General features: G+C 49.1%; 7 protein-coding genes across 7 annotated transcripts; 3 read left to right on the top strand and 4 right to left on the bottom strand.

The window, feature by feature from the left end:
- Window positions 1-55: 55 nt before the first annotated feature.
- On the top strand, window positions 56-970 carry CGCA056_v001532 (Retrotransposon-derived protein PEG10; the record flags this gene model as incomplete). Its single annotated transcript, XM_037316792.1, has 3 exons — window positions 56-73; window positions 140-442; window positions 572-970. 3 exons carry the CDS (start codon window positions 56-58, stop codon window positions 968-970), a joined length of 720 nt encoding a protein of 239 aa, XP_037185869.1.
- A 6,593-nt stretch (window positions 971-7,563) lies between these two features.
- Window positions 7,564-9,010, bottom strand: CGCA056_v001533 (uncharacterized protein; the record flags this gene model as incomplete). The annotated part of the gene is made up of 4 exons (XM_037316793.1): window positions 7,564-7,628; window positions 7,699-8,004; window positions 8,476-8,531; window positions 8,685-9,010. The coding sequence occupies 4 exons, from the start codon at window positions 9,008-9,010 to the stop codon at window positions 7,564-7,566; spliced, it is 753 nt and encodes a 250-aa protein (XP_037185870.1).
- Window positions 9,011-10,201: 1,191 nt separating this feature from the next.
- Window positions 10,202-11,582, top strand: CGCA056_v001534 (uncharacterized protein; the record flags this gene model as incomplete). Its single annotated transcript, XM_037316794.1, has 2 exons — window positions 10,202-10,539; window positions 10,595-11,582. 2 exons carry the CDS (start codon window positions 10,202-10,204, stop codon window positions 11,580-11,582), a joined length of 1,326 nt encoding a protein of 441 aa, XP_037185871.1.
- Window positions 11,583-12,641: 1,059 nt separating this feature from the next.
- On the bottom strand, window positions 12,642-13,964 carry mpaB-1 (Mycophenolic acid synthesis protein B; the record flags this gene model as incomplete). Its single annotated transcript, XM_037316795.1, has 3 exons — window positions 12,642-13,044; window positions 13,102-13,688; window positions 13,743-13,964. The coding sequence occupies 3 exons, from the start codon at window positions 13,962-13,964 to the stop codon at window positions 12,642-12,644; spliced, it is 1,212 nt and encodes a 403-aa protein (XP_037185872.1).
- A 1,322-nt stretch (window positions 13,965-15,286) lies between these two features.
- Window positions 15,287-16,765, bottom strand: CGCA056_v001536 (uncharacterized protein; the record flags this gene model as incomplete). Its single annotated transcript, XM_037316796.1, has 1 exon — window positions 15,287-16,765. One exon carries the CDS (start codon window positions 16,763-16,765, stop codon window positions 15,287-15,289), a length of 1,479 nt encoding a protein of 492 aa, XP_037185873.1.
- A 2,718-nt stretch (window positions 16,766-19,483) lies between these two features.
- CGCA056_v001537 (uncharacterized protein) lies at window positions 19,484-20,098 on the top strand (the record flags this gene model as incomplete). Its single annotated transcript, XM_037316797.1, has 1 exon — window positions 19,484-20,098. The coding sequence occupies one exon, from the start codon at window positions 19,484-19,486 to the stop codon at window positions 20,096-20,098; it is 615 nt and encodes a 204-aa protein (XP_037185874.1).
- Window positions 20,099-20,397: 299 nt separating this feature from the next.
- AMT6 (Glucan 1,4-alpha-maltohexaosidase) lies at window positions 20,398-22,105 on the bottom strand (the record flags this gene model as incomplete). Its single annotated transcript, XM_037316798.1, has 3 exons — window positions 20,398-20,949; window positions 21,005-21,600; window positions 21,658-22,105. 3 exons carry the CDS (start codon window positions 22,103-22,105, stop codon window positions 20,398-20,400), a joined length of 1,596 nt encoding a protein of 531 aa, XP_037185865.1.
- Window positions 22,106-22,138: the final 33 nt, after the last annotated feature.

Genomic DNA, 22,138 nt, shown 5'->3' on the forward strand with positions numbered 1-22,138 from the left:
ATTGCTCCTGTTCAGTAAGTTGACCATTGATTCCTACTAACAGTAACAAACGATAATGTCTGCCCGCGCCTCTGTTAAGTCGCCTACCCTGGGATCCTCGTCCACTTCAGGAGGACGAGCCACCCAAAACCTAGCCTAGGAACTAGGAGACCAGAAGATAAAGGACGACTCAGACAGCGAGGATGACACCAAAGAACTTAAGCGCCAGCTCAACAAGACCAACAGCAACTTCAAGGCAATGCGCGAAGTGTTCAACCAGAACGCCGCAGTCCTTAGCGAGCTCCAGGAACAAGCCCGCAAGAACCAGGATCTAGAGAAAGAAGTCGCCACCCTCCAAGCGGCCGCCAACGTCATATCCGCCCCAGTCGAAGGACGAGAACGCCTCAAGCTTAACACGCCTTCCACTTTCGACGGGACCCCAGGACAACTCAAAGGACACCTGGTATAAGTTCGAACCTACCAGGCCTTCCATATAAACACCTTCCAGAACGACACCGAATGCGTTGTACACGCAGCCACCTTCCTTTGGGGACGAGCCCTTGCCTGGTTCGAACCCCTCCAACAGGAATAGCTTGACAACCCTGTCGAAAAATACAGCCAAGAAGTCAAGGATATCTTCTTCAGCTTCACAGGCTATGTTAAGGCCCTAGAATCTCTCTTCCTTGACCCTGATGAACGAAGACAGGCCGAACGAGACCTGTCCTACCTACGACAAACCAAGTCAGCTACACTCTACGCCGCAGAGTTTAGGCGATTAGCTGCAAGACTCCACATAACCGACGAAAGCAAAGTTTTTGCCTTTTATCAAGGACTTAAGGATGAGGTCAAAGACGAAATAGCCAAACTGGAGACACCCCCTAGCTTCCTCGCCTATGTTGAACATGCTATTAAGATTGACAACCGCCTCTATAAACGACGAAAGGAACGAGGAGAGAAACGACAAAACCCAAATTCAGGACGCAAGTACTAATAGCAGCCTCAACAGAAGTTCAACAGCCAGCAGAACGACAACAGACCCTGCAACAACTGGAACAACACCCGCCAGAGCACCGCCTATAGACAACACAGCAGACCTATAGATCTCAGCATGATGACCAAACCTAATAACAAAAAACCTTAGAACCCCAAGTGCTATAACTGCAACAAGCAAGGCCACATCGCCAAAGACTGCGAACAGCCTAAGAAGCTTCCCTGGAAACCAGTGGCAGAACGACCTCGACAAGTCAACACAATTGCAAAAGCCCCACATGCATCCCAGTCGTGGACCGGATGCTACGACGATAACTGCCAAATTCACCTCGAAGACAAAGAAATATCAGGACACTACCTAAGGGATAGCAACCCTGGACGGTCTGGTTACAATATGACCACCCCAGACACTCACCCTAGGACCCTGGCAATAATGCACTCCAGCAACAGCAAAGTGGCTAGAAAACCAACTGAACAACTTAACGAGATGCTACAAATTCAGCGATTAGAACTAATCACCCCCCGCATAACTAGCTAACAACTCCACCACGAAGAACAACAAATCCAGAAGGAAATAGAGCTAATCTAGCAAGAAGACGACAGATAAGTATGACTATATTAACAATAAGAATCAGAAGAAGAACCAGAACACCAACACAATCCTCTGATGGAACAACAACTCCTCAGTATGACCAACAACTGGACTTTCGGAGAAGGAGAAAGCTCTTCCTATGACTCGGATAAACCTCGCGACGTTGCCCGATAACGCGCTCAGACAGAGATAACCTATAGGTTCACCCCCAGTGTGGACAACTCCAGCTCCAAAGAGGAACCCGACGACCAGGAAGGAAGAATCAAGCAACTTCTGAGATACCAAAAAATCGACATGCTTCAAGACAAGCAACAACGCCACTTCTATAGCACCTCAGCAGCCTAATGAGACCGAAGCTACACCCCTCAGCTACACACGGAAGATCATCCCGCGCTGAGAAGCAACCACCAGCTTCACTGAACCCTCTTCTGGCCCCAGTGCTTCCACGACAAATGCAAGGAACACATAGGAGAAAAGCACGACTACTAGTTCTACCCCAGAAGACATGACGACAAACCTATCCACGAGATCTACTCGACCTCCGTTATAATCAGATAGACTATAGTACTGTTTGAAGACAACCTTGCAGTCTTCAGACCTAGTCCTCAGTTCCCCATGAGATGTCAACATGATAACAGCATGAAATAGGACGAATGCTAATAAGACGAATGCTAAGTTCACTACTAAGAAAAGGCATAAACCTAGAGAATCGCAAAAAACGGACCTAGACCCCTACAGGTCAGAATCTGCAAAAACAGCCTCGCAAAGGCATGACGAGAAGGAAAGCAAATCACCTACCCAGGACAATCAGAGCAGTCAAAAAACTAGACTCACCTACTGATAACGGATCACAACAGGCAATAAGCATAAGATCTATTCATCAGATGTCATAAGGATATAAGGGTAATATCAAACTCAAAGTTACTATCAATCAACAGATAACACTTACGCTGATCGACAGCGGAGCTGAGGCAAACTTCATTGCCCCCTAAGCTATCAATAGGCTAGAAATACGATAGGGAGGAAAAGAACGACTATATCAGTTACACACAGCAGAAGGAGAAGAATTCAAGTACGAAGGAGGTACCATCTATAATGAGACTGCGCCCCTCGAGATGAGCTACCTAAATCGAAAAGAAAGAATCTAATTCGACATTGCCAATCTAGGAACATACGACATAGTGCTAGGACTACCCTGGCTACGAACAAGCAACCCACAGATAGATTGGAGCAAAGGCCAACTCCATTAGGACCATGATGATTTAGTCCCTGAGCAGCCCTATCAGAATCAGGCCTCAAACGAATCAATACGACGAGGAACAGCAAAACGATACCTCTGTTAACTCAAGGCAAAAGAAGCTATATCATAACCACCAACAACGATAGATCTCAAACAGAAGAACGATCCACTTCTGTCTATCCCAGAAGAATACAGAGTTTACGAGAAACTCTTTGCAGCCAAATTAGAAACCAGACTGCCCGAACACACTAGTTTCAACCACGAAATACCCCTCAAAAAAGGGAAGGAACCACGCTTCAACAAAATCTACGGACTCAACCAGACAGAGATAGAAGCCCTAGATAAGTACCTTGAAGAAAATCTCAAGAAGGGATATATCAGACCCTCAACGTCACCAGCAGGAAGCCTAATCCTATTTATACCTAAAAAGAATGGAAAACTACGATTATGCGTCGACTACCGCATGCTTAACGAAATGACGATTAAGAACTGCTACCCACTACCACTTATCGACGAGATGAGATAACTCCTCTATAGAGCTAACTGGTTCACAGCCCTCGACCTCAAAGGAGCCTATAACCTGATCAGAATGAAGCAAGGAGAAGAATAAAAGACTGCTTTCAGAACACGAAAAGGACATTTTAAGTACCTCGTCATGCCCTTCAGCCTTACTAACGCCCCTGCAACATTCCAAAATATGATCAACTAAGTTTTACGCAAATATATCGACATCTGCGTAGTAGTCTATCTTGACGACATCCTCATCTTCTCATCGACACCTGAGAAACATAAGGAAGACGTACACTACGTCTTATAAGCCCTCTAAGAAGCTAAGCTATTAGTTGAACCTGAGAAAAGCGAATTCCACACACAGAAGGTGGAATACCTCGGATTCACTATCACCCCTGGAAAAGTCTGTATGTCAGAAAACAAAGTCAAAGCCATTAAGGAATGGCTGGTACCTAACAACCTCAAGGAAGTCCAAGGATTTCTAGGTTTCGTCAACTTCTACTGCAAATTCATCAAAGACTATGGCAAGATTAACGCAGCTCTCATAAGCCTCAGCCGCAAAGACACGCCCTTTATATGGGAAGAACCACAACGAACAGCATTCCAGAAGATCAAGGACCTTATCGCTAGTGAGCCCGTCTTAAGCATCCTAGATCCGACAAAACAGTTCGAAGTAGAACCTGATGCATCCGACTATGCGATAGGAGCATAATTATCTCAACGAGATTCAGAAGGACGACTACACCTATGTGCCTTCTTTTCTCGCAAGCTCCACGGACCTGAACTCAACTATCAGGTTCACGATAAGGAACTTATGGCAATCATCGAAGCCTTCAAGGAATGGAGACCTGAGCTCTCAGGAACCACACACGAAGTACTTGTGTATTCAGACCATAAGAACCTCTCACACTTCACGACTTCAAAAGTGTTGAATAAACGACAGATTAGATAGTTAGAATTCCTATCAGAATTCAACTTCTGAATCATCCACCGCAAAGGATCAGACAATAGCAGAGCTGACGCTCTCAGCTGACGACCAGACTATAACGTCCTAGTACCTGAAGAAACCTAGGTGATTCTCAAAGGAAATAATAACGGAGACCTAGTGCTAGCAACTAAACTCTTGATGATGGCTGGACGATCTAGTAATAGCCCGCCTAACGAACTAGACGACGAAGCAATTATGGAGTTTCACGCTCGTCCTGCATATGGTCACTAAGGAATCACAAAGACCTAGAAACGACTACGACAATAATACGGAGAAAAGGTCACTAGAGAACGAGTGGCAAAAGCAATTAAGGATTGTGAGGTCTGCCTGAAAAGCAAACCTGCTTGACATCAGCTGTACGGCATGCTACAACCCTTGCCTGTGCTGCAAACCGCCTGGCAATCTATATCCCTCGACTTTATCGTCAAGCTACCGAAGTCTTGAGAACCTCTTATGGGAACACATTTTGACAGCGTTCTTGTTATTATAGACCGACTCACGAAGTACGCCTACTTCATCCCGTACAAAGAAGTAAGTAACGCCGAAGAATGTGCCTATATATTTCTTAAATATATTATTGCTAACTATGGAACGCCCAGAGAGATTATATCAGACAGAGATAAGATCTTCACTTCTAAATTCTGGAAGTTAATCACATCACAACTCAGCATCAAACAATCAATATCCACTGCATTCCACCTGCAGACCGACAGACAAACAGAACGAATCAACCAAATCCTCGAAATATATCTCCGCGCCTATGTTAACTATAACTAAGACAATTAGGTTGTATTGCTACTAATAGCCCAGTTCGCCTATAACAGCGCAGTAGGAGAAAGTACTAAGGAATCCCCCTTCTACCTCAACTATGGATTTGAACCAACCGCCTATAGAGAACCCCGAATAGGCCTAGCTGCAGTAAAAGCTGTCGCCTTAATACGCCAAATCAAGGATATCCAGGAAAACGCACGCAAAGAACTTGAATTCGTACGACAAAGAATGACAAAATTCAGCAACAAACGAAGGATTGAGGGACCAACCTTAGAAGAGGGAGATAGCGCCTATCTCATACGGCGAAACATCAAAACAAAGCGACCAAACGACAAACTCAACTATAAAAAACTCAGACCTTTTAAAATTTCACGAGTAATCTCACCAGTCAACTACGAACTAGAACTCCTAGAAACCATGAAGTGTCACCTAGTATTCTATGTCTCACTCCTCGAACCAGCACCACGTGGATCACAGACAAACGATATTATTATCGTCGAAGATAACGAACCAGAATACAAAGTTGAACGAATTATCAACCATCTTAAGGAACCAGAAGGGTATTAATACCTCGTCAAATAGAAAGGATACGGACATAAAGATAATATATGGGAACCAGCCAAAAATATCACCAACGCAGCAGAAGAACTTACGATCTACTGGCAACAACACTAAGAACGAGAAGCCACACTAACACCTGTTGTACTAGTCCAAAAGAGCGCTGGATATAAACGAATTAGGCACCCACATCGCTTCACCAGACCACCTACTGAAGCCGATCGACCGCAATAAGGAAAACCATTTATCCGCCTAGGGACACCAGAAATCAACTAAGACGCCTCCGATAAGAAGTTTGGAGTGCTAGGATTCCAGTCAAGAATCAAGTCTAGATCTACCGTACCAAAGCCACCTATAGACTGAACCTCCGATACAGAAGACGCCACTAGCTCCTCCTCGGTAACCTCCCAACCTTTCCGAAACACTATTCTCTTCTGCTTACGCAAACGATCTAACCGCGCCATGGACTCATCCAACTCAGCCTGCGCGGCACGCAAGGCAGCAGCCTTCTTTCTTAACACCTCCTCTTCAGCCACCTCCGCATCCTCCAAACGAGCTGCTTCGTCTAACAAGCGATCAACTACGAGAAAGTCAGCACTAACTATGAAGCATAAGGAAAAACAAAACGTACGAGCATAAATAGCGTCTGCTGCTGCATCATAAGACTGCCCTAGGCGAGTATATTCGCCACAAACTTCACCGCCCGGAAGAAGTTTGCAACGCTTCCCTGCGGAACGACAGTAAGAACAAGGCATGTTGACAACAAAACCAAACTCGGCGATACGCAGCGCACGATTGCGACGACGAAGAGTAGAGGCAGAACTCGATTTCGATTTTTGAACGCGACCTGATATGGTGTCAGCATTATGGGTAAATCAGGAAGCACGATTGACGGATCCCCAACCTGGGACTAACGACCTACTTATGTTGGGTCTTGAGGGCAAGACCTTTGGAGAGGGGACCTGATGTTACGACCCGTTATGTATGGATAACAGTTGACCGACCTACTTGGGCGTCGGGCGGCTAGGATAGGACATTTGTACTGCAGGATCACAGGAACAACAGGAACTCACTCGGCACGGAAGAACTATGGTATAAGTCACGTGACGATAAGATAAGGAAACGATCAGTGGAGCATAGGAAGGAACGCTCAGTGATCAGTTAGCTTTGCCAACTGATTGCGATCACCTCATGCACCTAGGTGATCACCCTTAGATAGATAAAGACCACTGTTCAGAACTTATATATAGTATGACCCTGAGCCTGGCTTATGGTCAGACTTCTATAGCTCTTCAGCAATCAACTTAGTACTCATCCTCACGGATACTCTCAGCTTACCTTCACTGCGAATCACTTGTTGAGTCTAAGACTGATCCCCTTAGCCTCTGAAGACCCGATCTACTACAGCCTACGAACTACGACCTACGACCACAACCCAGTATACTGTTAGAACGTATCAATCCCCAGCTTCTGTTAGCAGACCCTACTGTCGGATAGCTGACCGTAACACAGATCTACGGAATCAGCTGTGAGTTGATGTGCTAATCACTAGATTATCTTTCATTCATGTACATACCCAGTGATGAACAGATTTTCTCCGTTAATTGCCAGCTCTAGCGCGCGTTGTTGTTTGGACAGAGGGGTGGTAGCTCGGGCGGCGTTGGCGGTGCGACCTCATCCTCCTCATCAAAGCTCTTTTCACCTCGTAGTTCGTTGTTTGCCGATGCGACAAACGCGTCGCGAGAACTTTCAGGGTACTTAGAAGGATCATTCAGACGCGGGCGCTTGCTTGACGAGGCTTCGCTCGGGAAGCCATTTCCAGCCTTGACAGAAGACCCAGCAGCAGTGCGTTGAGGTTTTGTTGGCGAACGCGGCAAATGTCCCGCCATGGACTCCCTAGCGAAACCTTCACGAAGAAGTTGCATCTGCTGTTCGTTAGTCGTAGTTGTAAGGGCAGAAGATTGGGCTCGCGGCTATCTCCCAGGTTGACGCTGAAATGCCTATCGTGATTAGCATTCGTTAGCTAAACGATCAAATACGAGTGTATGTTCTTAGTGAAAATACTTTTACTTCGCACTCTTCCTCCCGTCTGCTCTTGAGCACCACCAGGGCCCGCCCAGTTCTTAAAAATGCCGCATGTTTTCCCGGCGTAGATAACGTAGTACATGCGAATGTCCCTTCGTTGTTCGATTGCAAGTTGGTCGCGATTCCGTTCAATGTAATTGTCTGCCTCCTTCCAACTCCATTCGGAGGGCTCGTTTTCACCTTTGATTTTATCAAGACCGCGCTTTTTCCCGATATTGCCAGTGCTGAAATACTTGTTGATGATCAAGACGCGTCGCGTCAGGGCGCATTGTGACCTAGGTATTTCCCGTCCTGATGAGTCAGCAAATGAGGGGCTCTAGCAAAGTTCAATCTCGGCGCCCAAAATCTCCAGCTTTCTTTTGTGGTTTCAGATTCCTTCCTTTCTACCTACCTTATTCGCTCACTACCTAGACAGGAGTGAAACCGCTGCGTGGGTCGTTGGACAGGCATTAATCCTAAGCTTTGGCTTCCCCGGTCAAAATAGCTCTTCTGTTAGTGAAAGGGCGCGGTTATGAGCAGCCCTGAACGTAGGAACTGGAAAACCAGCGCAAAGAAACGACATTACCAGGCACACAGGCTGGAGGCTAAAAGTTGGCCGGGAATCAGATCTCACGTGATATTTGCTAGACGCAATCTACGAATCACTAAATCAGTTACTAGCCCGATGTTGGAACACCATTGCATCCTCCTTTCCTAGCGCTGTTTTCCTCCCTAAGAACCCATGATTGGGATGCAGCAAGCCTCGCAAAGACTGGCGTGTACCTGAGTGAGAATCCGCGTCCAGCCGCTTCTTGGCCGTTTTGGTGATGTGGGGGTATCTGAGTAGTAAATGTCAGCCACGAAACAATCTGCAAGTATGGGCCACACTCAGGTCGTGGCGGAAGTGGCTTGCCTTTTACATGAAAGCTTAGTCAAATCCATAAGAACAACGAGACTTAATTTTGGTTCGTGTTCCCGGTGAGATGCCGCACGCATTGACGACGGCGGGATCCGCCGCGGCAGCGTAACACGCATCATCAAATTCGTTGCCTCCGAGGAAAGGGTGCGGGATGATGGGCCACGCGCGCGTGCCATAGCACTCTTGCTTCTTGAAGTTCATCTTGGAAATTGTTGGCGCATTCGGGTCGCCGTAGTGCACGCCGAAGAACTTGTCTTGCGGATAATAATTGCAAGCGGCTTGCGTTAAGCAGAGGTCGTGGTCCGGTACTTGCTCGCTGTTGCACCAGCAGAAGTGATGTCTATCGGCGAGTGTGCCAAGTGCGAGCGCACAAAACAGAACAAAGAGTCTAACAAACATAGTCGATATTACGAACGCCAAATGAGTGTGGTTGAAGCTGGGAATGAGAGGCCTATTTGCGAACAACTATTGAGGTCCTCCGCCCGTTATTATCAATAATTCCAGAGTCACGATGCATGATCATTTACACCAATGTGTTGATAGACCACTCTCCGCGGGTTGACACGAGATAACCCGCGAGGATGGCGTAAGATCGGTGTTGCCGAAAGACGTGGAGATGTCACGGACGATCCGTTCCAGGCTGGGAAACTTTCGCTGGGAAAGACCCAGAGCCCTCATATTTTATACTTCAACACACTGACTCAATTACTATAATTCTTCTGCACCACAAACAACCTCAACGTAACGCTGCAATCGCGTGCTCGAGCTTCAGATTCCGTCAACGTCAAATCCTTCCCGTGTCCATTCCTTCTGGGAACTTTTTGCCTGTTTGGGGACGTCATCTGAGCCCTCATTCGCTGCTCAACCAACAACTGGAGTTGCGGCTTCCATCGCCGCCGACCCCTAGCTTTCTATAATTAGGGTACCCCGGCAAATCATGCGGCCTCTGCTGCGAAGCGATCTTATCACGCCCTAAATCAATATAGCAAAAATATTGAGATCAACTATTCTCTCTGCTTAGGTCTCATCGGCAACAGCGAAGGACCTGACTTTGCAACATTAGGGCTGACACTCATCTGAGATAAGCTTCATTCTTACGACTCAGATCCTTCACCTGCCAAGCTGATAACTCCGTTTGGGACAAATGCCAACTCCCCTATCTCAATGGTTTCCCGCAAACAAGCGCTCTCCCATTGGCCATAGTGGCCCGCTGGCAAGCTATCACGCGAGAGCGGACATCCGGTTCGGCGTGGGATATCTCTCCACACATTCGTCCCTTACCAATTACTCTTAATATGTTCCCAGAGTCATTAGAGATATGGTTGAATGGACCTTGCCGATTGCGCAATCCCCCCTTATCTGGCTAGACCGCACCTCGGATGGTGGTCACGATAGCCGCTGTATTTACCGCCATAAGCTGGGTGTGTGCCAGGCAACCCAGAGAAATATATCATCGTCGAGGGAAACCTTGATGATTCTTCCAAACTCAGCGTTCATCTGCAGTCGGTCGTTCACAGTTCCATATACCCAGTCGCGGTTTGGTTTTGATCGTTGTGCTAGCGCCTCTTTTGTTTTGTTTCGCTCCTCGTCATGCGTTACCAACATATAATCGCGACTTGTGTCGCGTTGTTAATGTCAAAGAGCGTTGCCACACCAGTCCCAGTCAGCAACAACGACATCAGCCTCCCCAGACCTACGATCTTAGATACCCGGCAAGCAACTTGCGAAACAAAGGCACTTTCCAACCAAACATGGATAGAGGAAGATGTCGACGGCTTCTTGGCAAACGCTTCGCAACATTACATTCAATACCCCAACAACAATATTCAAGCACTGGGAGCCTACCTCGGCGCACCCAACTTCTTTTGCGGCGTTAACGAATGGTGCAATGCTGGACAGCCATGCTCCCCGGTTCAACTTCCTGGCTGGTACGTCATATCTTGTTGAGCCTCATTGTCTTCGACTTCCGCTAACAATACCTAGGTATGCGCTGATGGGCATCCAGGGGTGGAACAACTATGTCAACAACCTCAACCTCGCTGTGACATACACAGCAGCTATCTTGGGCATGCGGCTTTCCAAGATGGTTACCGAATTGTGGCCGAAGCCAAAGGACAACGTCACAGGATGGAAGATGGCCATCGCGTGGATGAACGGTATCCTCAACGCTTTCCCAACCACTGCAGTGTTTGGAGCTGTTCAAGGTGGTATCGCCTCAGCAGTACAGGGAAACAACATCATCGTCAGCGGTATGTTGCTGGCGCCGAGCGCGGACAAGGAATTCGTAAGGTGGACTGCCATTGGGGACCAGATGGGCCAGAAGTTGGATGAATACAAAAAAGCCATCGGCCAATACGCGCAAAACATCATCGACGCACCCATCAACGACACCAAGTGGGGCATCAACACGGTCCTCCACGGCGGCAACTACCTCGTCCGCAACAAGAACTTCACCCAAGACGACGTCGAGAACTGGATGTACAAGACCGTCAGCATCAACGCCATGGGTCTGATCCTGCAGGCCCAGAACGTCTTCATCTTCCGGGTCTACAACATGACGGAATGCGATCCCAACGATTACTACAAGGACTACAGGAGCGCCTTCTACTGCCAGCAGCAGCCCAACGGCCTGTGGACCAAGTACCGCCTCCAGAAGAAGGGCAGTGACGACTTCGTGCCCGAACATCGCCTCGCATCCAAGCTGCAAGACGTGTACGGCCTGACTAAGGAGGACATCTTCCTCGGGCCCACAACCTGCTTTGACACGCACGACTACGAGCAGCTGACCAACCCTTGGGAAGAGGTGTCACCAAACGGCGTTCTGTTCGACGCAATGCAGCCTTGCAACTTCAACTTGAATGTTTGCACAGTAGACAACGCAGAAAAGGACCTTTATGGAAAGTCTGAGTTTGATTACTACGAGAACGAAGGCGATTGGTGGTGCGAATTGCAGGGTATCACATGGGTTTAGCGATTGCTTAGTTTTTGTAGTTTGTGGAATATGAAGAAACGATTTATGTTGAACATCCAGTGTCTGAGCTGTGTGCAGAGATGTGTATACTGATAATTGCCTTCAGCCTATGTAGATACAGCGTGAAGTGATACCTGGCTTAGGCACACTGTTATCGCCTTTATGTCCCACCATGTGGCATCAGCGTCAGGAATGATCATGCTAATTTGTGCTGGGTTAAGGCTTACATAAATCAACCCACCTTTCAAGCTTCTTGCCAGGCAACTGGAAGGGTGATGGTGCAAAACGACGGAGACTCATGCAAGACAGACTTTCGACGGAGCACACAGACGCGAGCTAGATAGTGCATCCATTGCTTGTCAAAATTGTCTTGCGGTTGACTACAATTTGTATGAGCGTAAAGTGCTGTGCTCAAAGCATGGTCATACTATTCGTATGTTTGCAGCCTGCCGGACAGTCGGTGCGTAAAGGACGATTCCTTCGGGAGACCGATCATTTTTAAGGTTGTTGTTCCGCCCAACTTGACGGGCCTCGATCTACGATCGCGTCTGAAAAAAGGGTAAATATAGTTCGGTTATTGAATTAGGAAACCGAAAGTCCTGTCTTGGCGTTTTGGTTGGCTGAGTCGCATCAGATGACTAGCCATCTCGCGGGGAAATTTAACCCTCGGCCCAGGAGCAACCAAATCTCAAACTCACGGACAGACACATGTGCAAACTATCCCCGACGGAATTTACCCACCTATCTAGTGTTAGAAGTGGTTTTTGCGATGAGCGTAAATGCCAAATGTGAAGATTCTATTGTACTCTCGACGCCGCCAGCGAGACTCACATGAGATCTATGCTTTTCACGCAGCAAAGTGTTTCTGTCAAACACGTAGGAAGTAGCTAGTCAAAGGTCTTTCAGAATTCATAATGGGAATTGCTCCTTGCACGCTCTGTCATTCGCTCATGTTACTTGACAATCTCTTTCGGCGGGGAATTTCCGCGGCCAAATGCAAATACAATTGCTACCCGAAGCTTGAAAATGCCCTATGCTGTGGGTATAAGTCGCCGTAACTCACACTCCAAAGGCCATCGGACAGCCTCTAGCTTGTGATACTCGTTCTTTTGTCATATCCATGTACTCCTTGCCCTTGCCCCTTTGGGAATCAGGTCCTACTTCGGGAATCAAATAACCGTCAGGATGGTATTTAGTGCCCTCATCTCCAGGAAGGCGGCCGCCGATGAGACGGCTATAGATAGCTGCAGGCCCCCATCGTGAGTAGAAGGTAGGCTTGACGTAGTATGGATGGGCCAAATAGGTCGGCAAGTAGTATCGGCAAGTCTTCTTGTCGATATCCTTTAGCATTGGGTTGGTCCACCATTTGGGCCTCGGAAGACAAAGATTCCTCAGAACCCAGCGGCGCGTGTTCATGATAGCGTTAAAGACGGAAAATTGAAAGTTGCTAGGGTCCTCGTAACTAGAATGAAGGTCAGTAACCAAGAGTTGCAACCAAGACCAGTTTACCACTACTCACCCCATTGCATGTCTCAACTGTGTCTCCATCAAACATCGCAGTTGCGCAAACACGAAGCTGTGCGACCACTTCGGAAGATCCAGAAGTAGTAGGTGCACGTTTGCATGTGCTAGCTTCTCATTCGGCACTGCGTAAACCATATACTTCTCCTGGTAGTTGATGCTCCAGATTTGCAGAGCATCCAGCCAGGCGATGGCATCGTTTTTCTCAGCCATGTGCGGGATCAAACAGTCGTAGGAAATCTCCATCTCCTTGCCCAAGTCTCTCCAAAACATCGCCATGGCATTCTTCTCGAGCATGGTCAGATCTCGCCACTCGTACCTGGCGGTCCAGCGCACTGGCTCGAGGGCGAAGAGGCTCAGTGTATAGAGCAAGTCGTCGTTGGAGATCTTCCCAGCTTTACGCCAGCGGTCGTGGAGGAAGTTGACGCGAGCGATAGCTTCGATGCTACGAGGACACTCGGGCTTGTTCATCATGATTTCTGTCATCAAGACGCCTGTATCGGTGCGCCGCTTTGAGGCTGTGGCGTCGCCGGAAAGCTGACTGGTAGCGACAAGAAGCTTGGAAATAGTCGGAATTCCGTATGTCTATTCCAGGGTTTAGTCTTCAAAATGAGCGTAAATAGTAGCAGGAAAGCAAACCTTGAATAGTGCAAAAGATACTGATGTGTAAAAGATTGTGGGGAACTCTTGCTCTGAGAGCTCCCGAATTATTGCGGCAGCATCCGAGAGCGACATGGACGCCATTTCCTCCCTCGTCTTGTACGGATGTCTTTTCTGGAAGTCATCTCGGCGCCGATATCTGAGGAACCGTACGAGAAGAAGATAGGAGACGACTGCAGCAATAACAGGCAAATAAAACATTGTGAAAATTTATTCTTCAGAGGGTCAAAGTTGCACTCAACACATTTCCAGCTGCTGGATTTATTCTGCCCCCGATCGAGGTGGCATGACCTTCTGTTTTATTCTCCCACGACACTTCCGATGCTCCAGCGAGCGGACAAGGACACTTGCCTTTTAACCCCATAAGTTTCCGCGCTCTTTTAGCCCGTCTTTCCGCCCCATGCACCCTTGGCCCCGAAGCACAAGCTCGTTTTGACGTCAACCGTGCGATTCAGAGTCCACGTGGAGTGCGGGGGGAGTGGAGGCCGAGGAGGCGCCTCCAATCACAAATATGGGCAAATTTAATGCATTAGCGCAGCCGGGGATGTTGGCTGGGCCATCCCGCGCGATGGGATGTCGGCCGACGTCTAATGAATGGGGGAATAGTTGGAAAGTGACACGGATTCCGTCGGGCAGCCGAGTGTGACTATCAGACGAAGTGCTGGACCAACAAAGCTAGCTCCTCGCCGGAGTCAGACAAGGCGATTCAGACTTAGACATGGTCTTTGCTCGGAATCTAGACTTGTCGCATTGGGTAAGTCTGACCCGACGTCCCTAACACCATTTCCTGTGGCACGCCACGTCCGGATGGCAGGTTTGAATTTGCCCAACTTTTCTGACTTGCAAAATCCGACGTCGTCGGTGGCTAAAATGTTGTAGGATGACGGGGCTCGTTAGAGCCAGGGGCAGCGCGTAGCGGACGTGATCCGGCTCGGCGACTTGTTACCTCATCTCGCCTCTAGCCGGCTAACACCCATTCATACCGTTATTTGCGATACGGCCTACGCAACACCTCGGTGCCCGCGATCGCGATGGGTGGGTTAGACTAAGCCTACAGAGCTGTCTCGGAGCCTTAGGTACACCACTCTCGGGAGATCTTCAAAACCTGGAGGCGGTGATCCACAGCATCCGAAGTAGACAATGAGCTCAGAGTGCGTGTAGACCATTTAGCCCAGTAGGGCTGCGTCACTCTGTACCCCGGGTCGGCGGATGATCCTCCATGGCCCCCTGTTCAGACCCATCGTGAACTTTTTTCTTGAGCGTCGTGGAATAGCCTCAGAGGTATGTTGGCCCAGGAGGCAGGGACTCAATCTTAGTTTCCAAACCCACAATCTCCACCGGAATACCCGTTTCCACTCCGAAAGATGACGCCTTCCGGGCCGAGAGCCGGCGAAGGACGGCAAAGCCGCCCTTGCCGCAACATTTGATGTCATTCACACCAGCATCGCACGGTAAAGACTGTCTTAGTCGCTGAACATTACATTATCTCTTGAAAGGGATGAACTTGGAAGATAATGCAGCAATTATTCCTTTCGACTATCCATGAGCCTTTGATATGCCTGAGTTAGGGCCATCACCTCTGAGTCATCGATGTTATCTTGCGCTTCTCGTCCGCCACTTGTGTCCGACGGAATACTATCATATGCCCATTTTACAGACCACTCAGGTAGTTCGACGCCAGCACCAGGAAGTACGTCTGGTACAAGACGGACAGAGTCGTCTGCTGCACGCATGAAGAAAATTACCTTCGTTCCCCGAACTTCGCGGCCGAAAACGTCCCTACCGATCATATCCAGCGTCTCAGTGACAAATTGCTCCACTCTCATGGTCTTGGCAGGCAACCCCGGACGCAAAGGCTCGACCTCAGGCGGTATCTGTCCGTCCTTATCTAGGACCACGCCGTGTTCTATCTCAACCATACGCCGTGCTACCGCATACATTCTATCCCTCTCCCAAAGTGCTTCTCTTGGCGCCGGGAGAATGGCCAGACACCGAAGTGCCTTCAATCGAAGAGTGAGATATCGGCACTTCATGACGAGAAACAGGACTGGCGCGATGAAGCCCATTTCGAACTCAAATTTGCTTTGGCGGCCTGGAGATCGGTTTTCGACTGTCTTTAGCATTTCTTCCACTGTGGTTTGATAGTCGTCGAAGTGCTCGTCGAACACCATTTCTGACGAGGCAAAGGCTATGTTGGACCATATTCGACAGATATGGTACCGAACTAAGGAGAATGTTCGAAGACACCCCTTCTTATTTTTCGTTATAGCAGAGTGTTTCGTTGTTGACATCGATCTGGTCTCAAGATTCCCGAATAATATATGCCAATCTTTAAGTAGCTGTACGATTCTCCGTTGCTGGCTCAGTAACTCGGGGGGCGGGTCTTGGCCTCTCATGGACCCGCCTCGGTAGATGTAGCCTTGGCACAGAATCTGGAATGCCTGATTGAAGATATCATCGATCATGTCTCCCGCCTCGTCATAATTAGAAAACCGAGCAGGGGTTAAACATCTGAAGACCGTGAGATCTGGTAAATCAGGTCCTTCCCCGAACCAGAAATTTAGGGTGTTGAGGCGGCGGAACAGTGGCAGCACCCACTGCTTGACCCAGCGATACGAGAGAGCGTCGGAGGTCCCCAGAATGATCGTCCCGTGCGTGCTATGTTGAAGAGCAGCTTCGCGGTTCGACTGTAAGATCTCGATACAGATGAACAAGAGGCAGACGAGTACCACCAGTCCCTTGTTCTCCATGACCAGTAGATGCTTGATCGCAATATTATAGTGAGCCAATGCGAGGTTGTTATCTCGCAGACGTCGAGCCTGGGAGCTTCCTGTCGCATCCGCACTCGTCATGGTGACATCTTCATATAATGCGCTAATGGCAAGCACCGAGTGCTTTACCGCCGGCTCGAACCTGGTGAACTGCATGACGAGGTCCGTCCAGAAATACGGGTCGGTAGCGCCAGGCAGGTTTGGGCCTACCATCTCAGAGAAGAACTGCATGGCCCTGTAGTCCGCTCCGTTTAGAGAACCCGGAAACTCGTCCGGGGACTTCGCCAGGCAAAGCTGCGGTCTAGCCGGGCGTGCCGGGGTCAGCGCCTTGTAGCCGTCACATTTCCGACCGGTCGCGGAACATTTCGCGCAGGCCGGCTTTGTCTCGTCGCATTTTATCTTCCGAGCTCTGAATGTAGCCGTGTTAGGTGCAAGTTCACTGGATGACACGGGATTTGAGGCAATGGAGTGATGTTACTCACTTGCAAGTTAAGCAGCCCGTTCTCACTTTGCGGCTTCCTTTCCGGGGCATTGTTTCGATAACAGCAGGATGGTGCTCAGTGAAGAGGTCAAAAGTGCCCCTTTTTCTATTTTCCAGGTCCTGCTGTGGGTCTCCGTGACTTTATTGGCCTCTGATAATGGAGAGCGGATGGGAATTGGGGCTGTGCGAGAAGACTGGCAGGGGTCAGACAACTGGGGCTGAGGAGTCTTGGCGGTTAGGGACTGGGTTGCGACCAGCTGTCAAGCTGACGTTGGCAACGTTGATGATCGTGGTAAGACCGCTTCAAAAGGTCGAATTTAAGAAAGCCAACCGTAGCTAATTGAATTGGTCTTATGACTTGTACCTCGGCTGTGATCCACGACAAGTCAAGATTTCACGACTACCCAAACAGTAGCGTTTCCTATCTTCTTGAAAAGAATAGAGGGTACAAGGCAAAGATGTGTCGCTTATGTTCCGTATTTGAGAATATCGAAGTCGTAAGCCGAGGCATATATGAGAAGGATACCAAGGTCAGCTCGCATAAGCCGGGCTGACCGCATCGTATATCCTAGATTATTGGGTGAAGCATCCTAAGATATTTTGATCAACACTGAGTATGATCAGTAAGCAGTGCCAGCCCTACAGAATTTGGATATAATGTTGTTTTTTCCCTCGGTTTGATTAGACTCAGAGCACAGAATCTTCTCACCGGGTAGGCCTTTTGATCGTACGGCTATCGGGATATGTCCCAGGAAACACGCAGTCAAGAGGATGGACGAAGACAACAAATCAAAAGGCGAGTATCATCATCAACAAACCAAATACGGTCTGGAATTGTCCCCACGTCACTAATTATGTCCAGGTATTGCAATACCATAATGGTAGGGCTGCCGCGCAATCATGTAATACATTTCGTCCGTTAAAAAGCAACCTCAAATCCGCAATGACAACGCTGCGTACAATTGAAAGCTACAACAATACGCCCGTTGTCAGTCCGTACATAATAGCCCTCAGCTGTTTCATTTCCTTTTCTCCTCGATAAGTTAGCTTCTGCAAAATCATTTCTCGAAATTCCACATCCCATTGCCCAACTGCCTGCCTCACCAAAGCGGCTTGTTCGAACCCAGGGGGATATATGCCTCCGAACCCAAAGTCGACGAGGCACAGGTCCTGATTTCCTTCTTGTAGGATGATATTTCGAGGTGCAACGTCTTAATGAGTCAGGACAACATCCGTGAAGGCAAATCTTTGGGTCTCATTGCTAGTTCTCTTGAGTCGGATGCAAACATCCAGTTTATGGTTGTACCAGTCTTCCATATCTTGAAGGCTCGGAAAAGGCCCGGTACCGTATGCGGTGAAATAGGGACCTCGCCAGGGCTCATCGCCTTCGTAGTCCACAGGGCCAGGGGGCATGTCGCATATTTTGAGAGACTGCATCCGATCGATAATCTCGGCGACCTTGACTACCACGGTATCGCGAGCGTCTGTGTCGAGGTCTGGCCATGCCTTCTCAAGAGAAACTCCCGGCACAAAATCCATCACTATGAACCAGCTTTGTTCCTCTGGCCAGTCGGGGTACAGCCCGAACAGGGAGAAAACCCGATGGACCGTGGGAACTGGGAATCCATGGACTGCAGCGAAGCGCTGAGTTTCACCCTCGCCTTTGGAGACCGTGCCATCGCCTTTCAAAACGAGGCTCTGAGAGATTCGCACAATCTTGTTACTGCCAGCTTGGTATAAGACGGGTGCCGTTTGGAAAAGACGACCAAGTTGCTCGTCAGTGACCGAGTCAAACTCCACGTTGTCCAGTGGATATGATATGTCTTCCAGTTGAGTTGACTTATCAGAGTCGGTCGGGAATTCTCCTGGTCTGGCGTCCGACGCCATCGGACGAGCTTGGTTCGGGGTAGCAGCGACGAAATTGCACATGTGGACTTCAGTCAAAAGCAAATGGGGTTACGACCAGCGAAGATCATATAAAACTTAGTGAGAAATAGAGATCTGATGTGGTTTGCATGATCTCTTGCTGCGATTGGCTAAATCTTGAATGTCGATGGGGTTGTGTTGGTTAGGTCTTTGGTTGGTCTTGGTAGCGCGAGGCAACACAGCCGATGTCACGTCGTGTTGGCCGGTTCTCATGGTCAAAAGAAAGATTTCCTAGCCTGCTGCCTAGCCATACCCACTTAAACCTGTCCGGATGTCGTTGCATCTCAACGAGCGCTTACTTAAGTAAGTGGTGCGGCGAGCCAGTACCCCTTCACATTCTTAAGTGCTGCCTGTTAACGAGCTTTGTGGCCGTTCTACCCTCCTTCATGCAAAACCAGCTTCTCAGTACCAACGAGTCCTCACGATCTGATATCTTTCTCTTCTCAGTCTGTGTACAACGAGCAAAGCTCTAGCCCTACAGAATGACTTCGATGACCCAGAGCGCCAGTGTCGAGCCAAATTCGACTAATGATTCCTCTGCGATGACTTCAGTAATCTCTGAACATGCTTCAACCCAGCAGTTTTGGGCTTTTCAGCCACCCAAATTCGAGGCAGTGCAGTGTATTCCAAAGAAAGATCGAGAGCACATCTTCTCCCTCTCAGTCTTAGAGGCAAGCGCGGTCGCCCACGAGCCTCTCGCTAACGGCGGCAATCACTGGACATTCTACTTGACCGTTACACCGAATCATCTTGACCCTGACGCCTGGCGTCTGATACAGCTCGACTGCACACCCAGCGGAACCCCGGCCGGCAGTGGAGGCGATGGCTCCAAAGCAAACATCGTCATCAGCCTTTTGGAAGATCGACATTTCAGCCGGGCCCAATGCATTTGCCGGTTCACTACTCGACAGCCACTGAAGGTGAGCAGTTTCTTCGACACAATTGTTGAACATGGGAGGGAAAAGTACGACTTCGACAACAAGGGACAAGGGTGCAAGAAATGGGTTGCTGAGCAGATGGACTTATTCTTCAACGTCGGAATTATCACTGATCGGGACGAAGTTCAAAGCGCGAAGAGCGAGATGATGTTCCAGTGGGAAATATTCAAGCACATAGGCGATCATTCTATGTGGGCTATGGGCAGTTACTATCAGTGAGTCGGTGGAGGACAACAGGGTCTACGACTTGGTTACACGCACCAATCTTATTAATATAATTGATTTCACCCGAAGTTATGCTTATCATCCTACTTCACAATCCCACATGAAGCTCTCCAGAGTGTGTCTCGGCTGGCCGCTGACCGTGTAATCAAGGAGTAAAGATTTCTTGAGTTTTCGCTATGGTGTGCCACGCTATAGAATCTCAACCATACGCCCGTCTCTATCTATAAAATTGAATGTGAGCCCACTCGCAGTGGCCACAAAAAGCACGACAAATCCACCGCAACGCTGCCATTCTAATTGAGCAGGCCGTTGAAGTCAGTGTCGAAACGAACAGGAAACCTCTTCCTCCCCTTTGCATCCTTATTGACGAAGCATGCTATGCTGTTTTGTTGGCAGGGGAACAGTCCCAAGCCGTTCTCATCAATCATGACATTGGCAGTTTGCAGACCCATAACGTCTGTCCATACTTCTCCAGCATGCTCGCGTCCAACTTGCATGCAAATCTGGGATCCGGCCTCGGGAGATTGGGTCCAGCTCATGACAACGGCAAGACCATCGGGTCTCTCCTCAGTCCCCTGCCTCACCCAACCGATGCAGTCGTGCTTGTCAAAGTAGTCTTTCTGCTTGCCGTAGGCGTAGAGCTTCCTGGCCAAGAGCAGATTCGGGAGGTCTGGTACAGAAGGTTCAAGGTGGGGAAGGCCGGTGCCGTAGAGGTCGCCAAAGAAGACGCAGGGGTGTCCGTCTCGTCGCAGGAGAATGAGAGAATAGGCGAGGGGCATGAATGCTGCTGAAATAGGCGTGTCCATAGCTTGGCCACGCTGGGTATCATGATTGCGAATAAAAGTCTGCAAGTATGTTAGCTGGGTGTAATCGGCTGACACTCCCGGATGAAATACATACCACTGCGTTATTGGGACGTTGCTCAACCAAAGTGTTCTTGAAGACCTCCCTCAAGTCGTGATCCTCATGCCACGATAGTCTCGCGATGTGGTACATCAGCGGGACGTCATACAGGCTGAAGAACGAATGCATGTTGTCCATCCAGTTCGTCAACACCCGAACGTCGCCGTGCCAGAACTCGCCGACAAACATCAGGTCTTGCCGGCTGGTTTTCTTCAGGTACCTCGTCCACTCATTGATGAAGTTCCATGAGATGTGTTGCACCGCATCCACGCGGAAGCCTCTCAGACCGAGCTCATCCACGATCCATCGGCCCCACTCTGTTGCCTCCTTGACCACTTCGGGGTTGGTGTAGTCGAGGTTCTCCAACATGAGGTAATCCGCGTTGCCCTGGCTGGTGCCGACGTCTTGGTGCCAGTTCTTTCCATCCTCCACATACCGGTAGATTGATCTCTTGCTGTTCTGCTGGTTCCAGTCGGTGCCGTTGAAATGCGTCTTGTTATATGTGAATGTGCTGTACTTGCCGCCTCTGGCCTTGTAGTTGAATTTCGTCCATGCCTCAATCTCATACGTGTCTGTGATGTCTATCCGTCTATCTGGAAACAAAGTTTAGCATGGCACCCTGGTGTACATGAGTCGCGCGTGCGCCTTACCTCTGGGGTCAACTTCCACGACCTTCACCATCTCAGTCTCATCCGCATAAGCGCGATGGTTGTGAATCGCGTCCCACACCAGTCCGATGCCGTTCTTGTTGCTTTCGGCAGCCAGCGCCATCAGGTCCTCCTTCGTGCCCCATTTCGTGGGTACTGAGCCCTTCTGGTCAAACTCCCCCAGGTCCCACGCATCGTAGATGTCGTAGCCATTGCTCTCAGGATCCTTGGCCTTGCTTCCTGGAGGAAGCCACAGGCTGTTGACACCAACAGCCCTTAGACTTGGGAGTGCTAATCTCAAACGCTTCCAATGCGAATGATCGGCGGGGAGGTTCCATTCAAATGCCTGCAGTTGCACCGGGTTTTGTGTGCGATCACCGCGACGACGAAGCTGTGACTTGGTCCTCTGGATGACTGTCGGACGAACGGGAAGATCAACTTGTTTCGTCATCGTGGCGCGGAAAAGAAGAATGCTAAAGAAATC

The sequence above is a fragment of the Colletotrichum aenigma genome (assembly GCF_013390185.1).
Source record: "Colletotrichum aenigma strain Cg56 chromosome Unknown KSG_Cg56_contig01, whole genome shotgun sequence".
NCBI classification, from domain to species: Eukaryota; Fungi; Ascomycota; class Sordariomycetes; order Glomerellales; family Glomerellaceae; genus Colletotrichum; species Colletotrichum aenigma.